General features: G+C 50.5%; 1 protein-coding gene across 2 annotated transcripts; it reads left to right on the top strand.

Moving 5' to 3' along the window:
- The first annotated feature begins 290 nt into the window (after positions 1-290).
- On the top strand, positions 291-7,385 carry P2RX4 (purinergic receptor P2X 4). Of its 2 annotated transcripts, XM_075167737.1 has the most exons (12): positions 291-537; positions 1,245-1,392; positions 2,411-2,482; positions 2,577-2,649; positions 3,132-3,228; positions 3,412-3,492; positions 3,598-3,739; positions 4,079-4,215; positions 5,546-5,639; positions 5,728-5,793; positions 5,884-5,979; positions 6,700-7,385. In XM_075167737.1, the coding sequence occupies exons 1-12, from the start codon at positions 407-409 to the stop codon at positions 6,730-6,732; spliced, it is 1,170 nt and encodes a 389-aa protein (XP_075023838.1). In that variant the 5' UTR covers positions 291-406; the 3' UTR covers positions 6,733-7,385. The 2 variants fall into 2 exon arrangements, with proteins under 2 accessions (XP_075023838.1, XP_075023837.1); XM_075167736.1 differs by lacking the exon at positions 6,700-7,385 and having other exon boundaries at positions 334-537; positions 5,884-6,135.
- The last annotated feature ends 2,292 nt before the right edge of the window (positions 7,386-9,677 follow it).

Here is a 9,677-nt window from a genome sequence, read left to right as displayed (position 1 = left end):
CTCCCCCGGACGACCCACCACCTGCACTTCCCAACCCCGTACCCACGCACAGCAGAGCTACAGCAGCGGGAGGCCTGAGGGCAGAGCCTTGCCTTGGCTGCCGAGCCCCGGGTTATCCCGGGCAGCCCCAAAGGGGTCAGGGCGGCGGTAAACCCCTTTTCCCTGCCGAAAACAGCCGGGGGAGCCGCTGCCTCCTCCTCGGCCGCAGGCAGGGCCGGCGGCTGGCAGACAGCCCGCAGCTGGCGCGGGGGGGGAGCCGGCAATTAAGAGCCCGAGCCGGTACAAGCCCCGGGGCCGCGGGAGCTTTCTCCGGGCTGCTCGGGACTCTGTGGCTCCGCGGGGCTGCGACAACCGCTGACCGGCGTGTGGGGGACCCCGCCCGCCCTTCCAGGCTTCCGCGGCCGCCATGGTGTCGTGCGGGGCTTTCCAAAGCTTCCTCTTCGAGTACGACACCCCCCGCATCGTGCTGATCCGGAGTCGCAAAGTGGGGCTCATCAACCGCGGGGTGCAGCTCGCCATCCTCGCCTACGTGATCGGGTGAGCGGGGGAGTGGGCCCCGCCGCCGGCCTGCGTCCTTTCCTCGCCGGGCTGCGCTGGGGGGAAGCCCGCAGCCCCGCCGCGCCTGTAGGCGAGGCCGGGGGGGGGGTCTCGGGGCGGCTGCCGAGAGGGAGGAAGGGCAGCTCCTTGCTGGGAGCCCCCGGGGGCGTGGGGCTGAGGGGCGGGAGCCAGCCGCCTCCCTCAGGGCGAGGCGCGGAGGCGGCTCCGGGCCGCCGGGAGCCCCTTTTCTGTCAGGGAGGCGCGGGCTGGGCGGGAATGGCGGGAAGCGTCCGCTGAGGGGAGGCCGGAGCTCGTCGTGGGTGCCAACACCAAGAGGTGACAAGCAGGTGGTGGGACAGCTTAACTGGGCGGCCTTAACTGGGGTTGTAGGGCTGCTTAGAGGCAGCTGCAGACAGGACAGGGCAGGACCCCTCAGGAGTGAGACCGTCCCGGACAGTGATTGTCATTCACCCGGCGGGGGTGTGCATAAAAGCGGTAATTACACCCTGCCAAACCACTCTGGACAAAAAAAAATCAGAAGGGAGATTGCTACTCCTGTGACCCTTTTGTAGGGAAACACTATGAAACTATCTGCACCGGCCCTTTCAGGTGACACATGGAAAAAGGAGAAATTTCCAGTGCCTGTGCTGCTTTATGGTGTTTATCTGTTTTTTTGTTGTTTCTTTCTTGCAATCCTTCTCTTGCAGTTGGGTCTTTTTGTGGGAGAAGGGCTACCAGGAAACAGACTCTGTGGTCAGTTCTGTAACCACAAAGGTGAAAGGAGTAACGCTGACAAACACATCCACTTTGGGAGCCAGGATTTGGGATGTAGCTGACTATGTCATCCCTCCTCAGGTATCAATCACTTTCACATGCAGAGGGAGGGTTTTCTAACAAACAGCTACTGCTCTGCTGAACTCCTCTGAGGTCTGGAGCAGCTTTGGCTCCAGCGTGGCCTTGGTATGAGAGAATGAAGCAGCTTTGTTGCAGATGATGCTGAGCACCTGCACCACTAGCCCTGGGGAAGCTTGTTTCAAGAAAAGTGTGTCTGAGTGTGTGCTTGTATAGGAGGGAGAATTTTGCAGGCTTCAGGAAAAAGTTGCAACAATAACCACATGTCCTCTTTCTTACTGCTTTCTAAAGCAAACAACTCAAAGTTAACTTGTTGGCAGAAACCCCGGGAATAGCCTGCAAGTCACTTGATCCGGAACTGAACAGGAGGTATTGCTGTAGTTACTGATTGACTGTGTCTGTGGGAGTCTGCGCTCTGTGGGCAATATATGGCAACCTTCAGGGTTGGCAGGCATGGCCAAGCTGCTAGTCATGGGTCGCTCTGTCTGCATGAGATGTGGTGCAGAAAAAAGTGACAGATTTAGCCAGATTTTGGCTGAGTGATCATATTTGCATATCAGTGGAGCAGAAGCAAACAACAGATACTGAACTGTACAGACGTCAAAATAATATAAGTGGTGCCCCCTGGAGAAACAAACCAGGACGGGTCAAACTTCTAATAGATATATTGCAAAAAAAAGAGTGGGAGTTGTGCTCAGACTTGCAGCTGGAGCTTTATTTCTGCTCGTGCCTTGCTACTCCCCTGAGGAGCTGTGTGATCTCTGTTTTCATAATGCGAATGAGGATATTTGGGCCAAGTGGGAGGACAGAAAGGATTGCTAGTCCCACAGTCTTTCCTCTGTCTAAAGGCAGCGGCATCAGGCGATACATGTGGGAATCTGCTCCTTTAGTGCTACAGCAGCACTGTCCAAAGCAAGTCCTCTCCGCGGGGCCACCTGTCAACAAAGACATTTGAGGCAGTGCCTTGGATATTCTTTGCAGACTGTCACTCTTAAATTTCCTTCTTGTTTTGCATGTTCAGGAGGAGAACACTGTGTTTGTCATGACCAATGTCATACTCACACTGAACCAGCGCCAAGGCCGCTGCCCAGAGGTAGGTACAGGATCTGCTTTAACCCTGCCTTGTGTGGGTGGGAGTGTGAGGGAGAGAGTTCATAGAGTTTAGTGTAATTATTGTTTCTCTCCAGCTTCCAGATGATAAAACAGAGTGCAAGGTGAAGAACAACTGTGTTCCAGGATATGTCAGCACCCACAGCAATGGTAAGAAGCCTGCTGCGAGGGCTCCTTTCAGTCTGTGTTGTGATACCTCTGTGCTGTGCCTCCCCTCCTGTGAAGCAAGCAGCATTTCACTTCAGTCTCCTTGTTCTCATTCTCTCACACCTAAAAGAACTGAAAGGGAAGCTCAGATTTTTCTTCTGGGGGAGAGCAGATGGGCTTAGACTGTGTTGGTTGGGTGCAGGATAGATGTGTGCTTTGGTGAGTTAGCAATGTGAGGGCTTTTTCAAGAGCTTGAGTCCATGAAGCAGTATTTCACGTAGATGAGGATTTGACTCAGAAAAAGGACCTGATGCTTCTTTCTCTGAAACTGCACTACAGATTGCAATGGAAGATAATGGGGATCTTGGTACTGGCACTTCACCTCTGAGCAGATTGCTCACTTTCACGGAGGGAGGAGATATCATGGTGCAAATACTGCCTCTGTATTTTCGCTTGGTAATACCTCCATTCACATATCTTTCCAGGCATCCAGACTGGGGAGTGTGTCCCGTACAACAACAGCATCAAGACCTGTGAAGTCTTTGCATGGTGCCCTGTGGAGGATGACAATCATATACCCAAGTGAGTGCTCCGTCTTCCTGCTCTGTGGTGGCCCTCCTGAGAGGAGGCTAGCGATACGCACCTGATGTTTCTCCCTGTGGGGTACTATGAGGAAAAGCTGGAGAGGTGATCACCAAGTACCCTGCAGAGTCCTATTTGTGAAAATATAAGTGAAACTTATTTACTTTTCCTATTGTTTTGTAGGCCAGCATTCCTGCAAGAAGCTGAGAACTTCACCATTCTGGTGAAGAACAACATTTTGTACCCCAAGTTCAACTTCAGCAAGTAAATAACATGTGGGGCATTGCGCTCTCTGGTCTTTTGGACAGTAAAGGGGAGCTGGGGAGTGGAAGAAGATGCAACAGATCTTCTCTCTGTGTTCCCCTGTAGGCGAAACATCCTCCCCACTGTGAGCTCCACCTACCTCAAGAACTGCATCTATGACTCCCAGACAGATCCCTTCTGCCCTATCTTTCGTTTAGGGAAAATAGTTGAAGCTGCAGGGCAGAACTTCCAGGAAATGGCTGTGGAGGTATTTGGCAGACCCTTCTCTTGGGCCTCAGCTGTGTAGAAGAGGAGCGGTAGGTGGTTGTCCCCCTCTGCCTTGTGGCATGAGCCACAGGACACAGAGTAGCTGCAGAAAGGAGAGCTGCTCTGTCCAGAGGGACTGGAGTCAATTCTACTTCACAAATATTTGGCCGTGGCTTGTTTGGGTGGGGTTACGTGCAAGGTCCTTCTGTAGCAGGGGGAAAGAGTGTTGGACTGGGACTGGGCCAAGGGCCGGTAAATCAAGGTCCTGGTCAGCAGAGAGCCTAGTGCTGGGCTGGCCGGGCACCTGGACTGCTCACCTTCTCCTCTCCTCCACTGGCAGGGTGGAGTCATGGCGCTGCAGATCAACTGGGACTGCAACCTTGACAGAGCTGCTTCCCACTGTGTGCCAAAGTACTCCTTCCAGCGCCTCGACAACAAGGACTCTGCCCACACCGTCTCGCCTGGCTACAACTTCAGGTAATGTGGCTATGGAGGGCACCTGGTGTCCCTGCGGCTCAGTCTGCCTGGCACAGTGTTACGGTCTGCCTGCGCTCCTCTGGCAGTCATGGGTAGTCCTTGGACTTTCGATGGTGCTGTAAAACTTGAAGAGTGTCTCTGATGCTGTAAAACGTAGAGCAGGTCGGATCCTCACTGTGTGCAAACCACAGCAGAGGGGGAAGGTCAGTGAAGCTCCACTGATTGCATCAGTGTCTGAGTCATATTTGCATCAGCATTTGTGTGACCGTTTGGGCCAGCCTCCCGTGGCATGGCAATGTGAGAACTTACTGTTTCAGGGTGTGCTGATAGGGCAGTATTTGAGAGGGCAGGGGTGTGGGGATACATTCTGGCCAGTACGGATAGGTCCAGCACCTCCAGTAAAACTCCCAGTGCAGAGCCGGTTAGCTGGTTGCATCCAGACTCAGAGCTACAATAATATGGATGGGCCACCTTGCCAAAATCCTTGCAGCAGTCCTGCTCGTGAGGGAACACGGCTCAGGGCTATGCTGCTTTCTACAGTCACAAACTCTCACTAAGTGCAGGGGGTCTCTTTTGGTGGAACTTGCATGAATTCACTGGGAAGCTGCTGTCATGCAGACAGCACAAGCGTGTGTTTGGGAGGTGCCAGGCCTGCAGGCATTGGGGTGTCAGGCGAGACGGGCTGGAGGATATCGCAGCCTGGCTGGTGCGTGTTCTGAAGTGCTCTTGCTAATTCCAGACCGTGGTGCAGCCCCTTACCAACCCTTCCTCTTCTCTGCCACCCTCTTCTCTGCTTCTTCCTGGCTTAGTCAACCATGTGGCGGAGTAAGTCTGATCTCACTTATTTGTTCTCATCCCTTTTCCCTATCATTTGCCTGCGAGTCACGTTGTGCGGGACGAGGAACAGCCTTCGTGTGCCAGGCTGAGCTGTGCTGCCTCCCTCGCTGCCTGCTCCCGCCCCTGCCCTCTCGTGGCTGCCTGCACTCCTGCAGCCTCCTGCTTGCCTCTGAGGGGGCCGATTCTCATGTGTAGCTGAATTTCTTCCTGTCTGTCCTTCTGCTCCCCTACTAAAGCTAACTTTCTTCCCTCCCTGTGCTTTAGAAGTCTCCTGCTTTGGCTTGAGCTAACTGTTGTCTTAAACTTGCCTGTTCTGGGCTTTTCTTCTATATGTGCTTGCCTGCATGAAATCTCCCTCCATCATTTGGGGCTTGTCTCTGGACGTACCAATGTTCAGGCCATCCTCTTGGGATGGGGGACACACCTGCATGTTGCATGATCCCATAAGCAACCTCAAAACTTCCAGCTAAGCTCTGATCTATCTTTTCTCCAGGTTTGCGAAATACTACAAGGACAGTAATGGCACTGAATCACGGACTCTTGCCAAAGCTTATGGCATCCGCTTTGATATCATAGTGTTTGGAAAGGTAGGGTGACTTAATTCCTAGAGGTCTTGCAGTGAGGGCTTTTCAGAGATGCTGAAAAAACATATTCACCTTTGTAACTGTCTTCTAGGCAGGAAAGTTTGATGTAATTCCTACAATGATTAACATTGGCTCTGGCTTAGCGCTGTTTGGCGTGGTAAGTGACATTGTCTGCACTTGGACTCAATTCTGGATTATTGCCTCAGTTCTGAGCATCATTGTCTTAAACTCTTTCAATCTCCACTAGGCAACAGTGCTGTGTGACATTGTTGTTCTGTATTGCATGAAGAAGAAATACTACTATCGGGAGAAGAAATACAAATATGTGGAGGATTATGAACTGGTAAGCATCAGTGAAGGCAGAGTGAAGTCAAAGTTGCTTCCTCCTCTGACTCTGGAGAGATTCTGAAACAGGATTTAGAAAGTCCGCATCAAACAGGGATTTTGAACCACAGCTCTGAGGAAATTTTGTCTTCCTCAGAGAAGCTCATTTTTACCTCAAAGCTGTTGCAGGGAGGAGCACTAGAAACAAATATTGTCATGTTTCCTGGGCAACCACTCTTGGAGAGGGAAATGTATGTTCAAGAACTTGTCATGCTCCCACTGCACCTCTTTTTTGGGGTTGCAGTCCTTGGCAGTTGCTTTCTGAGAGCTGCAGACAACAGCTCTGTCCCCATCGTATCCTTCCTTCTTGGCTTTTGGGGGTTCTTCCTGCTGTGAACAAACCCGTTCAATGGGTTGGTATTTTCTGAGACCGGTATGCTGACAGCCACAGCTACGCCTCCCTTCGGGATCCAAATGATCCGTTTGGCTAGTAGAAGGATTTAGTGGGGTAGTGGTGTTGCTTGACTTGTGCTGAGGGTAGAACTCGGCCCTGCAGCCCTGTGCTTGGTGGGAAGTGTTGCTGCAGAGGGCAGGTGTCTGAATCAAAAGACCTTGTGGCACTGGAAATGTAAAGTCTGAGTAGCAGAGAGTAGCTTGCCTGTGCAGACGGTTTTATGTGAGAGGAAGGGGGAGAAAGAAGAGTTTTCTGGCAGAGAACTGTAATCTCTGATCCTTGCAGGGAGTCGGTGAGACATATGGAACAAACTCCTGACCTCCTGCTGCTGCAGCACCAGCTGCTGCTGTGAACTGATGCTGTGAACATTACTCTGACCCTGCCTTGAGACCCACCCCGTCTTCGTTGGAAGGAAGAGGGGAACAAACCTGAGAAAGGGACCTTCTTCAGTACTCTTCCCTACTTTTGCTGGTTGGAGCCAACCCCCAGACAGAACTGGGTGTGTTCCTTGTCTGCTGTCTTTCCAGGTTAATTGCACTAAGCACATAGGGAGAATTGTGCTTTTACGCCAGACCTCTGTACTGGGTAAGCCTGGGACAGGGACTGCTCCGACATTGTCATTTTGACAGTCCTTTCCCTGAGCTCACTGGTAGCAGAGAACACAGGGTAACAGGCACAGATTCTTCCTCACAGTGAATGTGGCCCCTGCCAGGTGTTGCCTAACCTTGGGAGAGCAGCTCCTTGCTGTTGTCAAATCACTTTTCCTTGCCCTGAAGGATTGTGATGCTTAGCTGAGCCTGTGCCTACTATTTAATCGTGTATCCAAGCTCCAGTGGCCACAGACCGAGACAAAGTGGTGTCTGGTTCCATTGTGCTATGGTAAATGGCTTACTGGTTACAGAATTTTTTTTTCTGTCTAATTTTTACTTTAAAATTTACTTTCATTTTAATAAAATATGACTCTCTCAGCCCTCTTGGGGTCCTGCAAGCTGGGTTTTGCTTGTTTATTTTTCCCCAGGGCCTGTGAAGGTTAGGGTCAGTGAACTGTCTTCGTTTTACACAGATGGTAACTGTTACTGGAGGGCTATCAAAGCCAGTGCTGCTGTCTGCTTTGCCTCTTGATTCTCTCAGCAAGAGCGCTGCTGCAACTACAGCTTCTGCTCCACCTTGGTTCTCCTAACACCTTGTCTGTGGCTGTTGCATTAAAACCCTATCCAAGGGAAAAGGCTTGAAAGTTAGAGGCCAGGGTGGGTTAGCCTAGCATGGCCTTAGCCAAACGCTAGTACCAACTGGTCAGAAGAACAGATCTATTATTCCCTGGCATACCTCCCATGCTTTTCATCACCACCCCCAGACCCTGCATCTGAGCTGCTGCGTTTAATGGGTTTACACAATTTGATTTAAGTGAATTTGTTGGCTTTTATCCTCACGTGGCCTTGAGCATCTCTTCTGATTGCCCTGGCACGCAAGGTACAGCTCTTCCCTTTCTCTGAACCTTTTCTAGTGTTACAGAGCCTGGGACCCATTCCATACTTCCAGCATCCTGGCTGGGGCTTTGCTGCCTTTTTCCAGCAGCACAGTGGGTTTGCCACAGCATTATCTTTTTGTTTTATTATTTGCTTGCTGCTGAGCACTAAGCTGAGGGTCACAACTCAAACGGCGCCTTTCCAAGAGCCAGCGCTCTGGTCTATGCATGTGAATGGCTCAATTTGGATTAAGCAACGGCTAGAGTCTCGCCCTAGCCCCAGATCCCCAGTAATGGTGGAGCACCAGACTTCACTAATACAGGAAGGTGCTTTTAGACTCCTCTTCCAACAAGCAAACTCTCATAGCTTGATAAAAACCAGTCAAACAGGATAATGGTTCCACTTGATCAACTAACTCTGGGTTTGGTTGCATGTCATTTATTTCAACTTATACAGAGAAGCTTGAACAGCTGTGTGGAAAAACACTTAGTAGGTTGTTGGTTTTTCTTTTCTTTCTTCTTAGGTAATATAATTTAAAAGTGGTAAATACACAGTATTTAAACTTGATACACCTGATAAAGTTAAATGCATAATAAAGGGGTAGGAATGAAACACAAGCCTCAGTCATTAAACAAACAGTATAAAAATCAGCAATAGTTCAGGACCTTAGAAAAGAAACAGATCAATTGCCTGATAGGTAAGAGGGGACCACCAAGAAAAACTACTCAAGACAAGAGGCCTGGTTTCCCCTTAGCACTTTTCTGTGTGCTTTCAGAGCCAAAAAGGCTTAGTACCCAGCATTAAGCCCACAGTCAGCACTGGGCTTGCTTGAAAGGAAGGGAGTTGGGGAAATCCAGCTGTAGCCCAGTTCCAAGGCACAAGCAAAATGTTTACTTCACTATAAGGAAAAAAGCTAGCTTTACTACTAAGCAACGGCAGCTAGGGAACTGAGCAGATACGTATGTACAGTACAGCTTCTCTAACAGGTCATGCATTTAGATAGGTCTTCCTCACACAGCCACGCTTTATGCTTTCAACAGGACTAATCAACAAGAAAAATCTACATCGAGTTTCTTTCAGAAATGTGCATTTGGCTGCAGCCCTACCAGAGCTAGCACTAAGAGACAATCATTTTGGAGAGCGCCTTAGGGAAGTGCTGAGCTTTAGGATGCTTACGAACCAAGCCCGTGCTAGTCGTAAGACACTGATCTATGGTAGTATCTGAGGCCCAGTAACTATGTGGCTGGGCATCGAGGAACTGATACAGCTTATTCTGTTTAGAAGCTGTGTTGCACCGGGTAAGCCTGTTTGGTAAATGTAAACTGTCTCGCTAGGCACCTGACAAATCACAAACTGGAGATACGCAGCACAGAGCATCTCTACAACTCACCTTTAACAAAACACACCACACACATTACTATGCACCAGCTATAAATAATCAGATCCCCCTTTTTTTTTTTTTTTTTTGGCAGAACAAGTCCATTTACAAGGTTAGAGAACCAAGCTGCCCACTCGCACGCATTTCCGCAATGAAAAGTCCTGTTTAGGAAAGGGGGAGCAGGCAGCTGTAGTAGTGCTGGCACCCAAGTTACCTGTTTGGTTTTCCCATAGCTGAAGCTGCAGGGCTTTGGCATAGCCTCGGACTAAAACGGGAGGAAAACAGTGCGTGTCTTATGGCTCCAAACTCCATAGTACTGCTCCTAAACCACGAACCATCGTCACTGGCTTTGGAGAGAGGCCAGCAGCACAATGTTTCAGTAGTAAGTTGCGCTTTAGGGGGAGCATTGCGTCAAGTGA

The sequence above is a fragment of the Calonectris borealis genome, chromosome 18, assembly GCF_964195595.1.
Source record: "Calonectris borealis chromosome 18, bCalBor7.hap1.2, whole genome shotgun sequence".
NCBI classification, from domain to species: domain Eukaryota; kingdom Metazoa; phylum Chordata; class Aves; order Procellariiformes; family Procellariidae; genus Calonectris; species Calonectris borealis.
Note: the sequence above shows the minus strand (reverse complement) of the source record. Positions and strands in the feature narration are given on the sequence as shown.

Bases quoted from the DNA above. Each gene is read 5' to 3' on its own strand.
- P2RX4 (XM_075167736.1), top strand. From the start codon at position 407: ATGGTGTCGTGCGGGGCTTTCCAAAGCTTCCTCTTCGAGTACGACACC. The intron at 3,740-4,078 runs GTATTTGGCAGA...CTCCACTGGCAG, and splicing joins TCCAGGAAATGGCTGTGGAG to GGTGGAGTCATGGCGCTGCA. The intron at 5,794-5,883 runs GTAAGTGACATT...AATCTCCACTAG, and splicing joins GCTTAGCGCTGTTTGGCGTG to GCAACAGTGCTGTGTGACAT.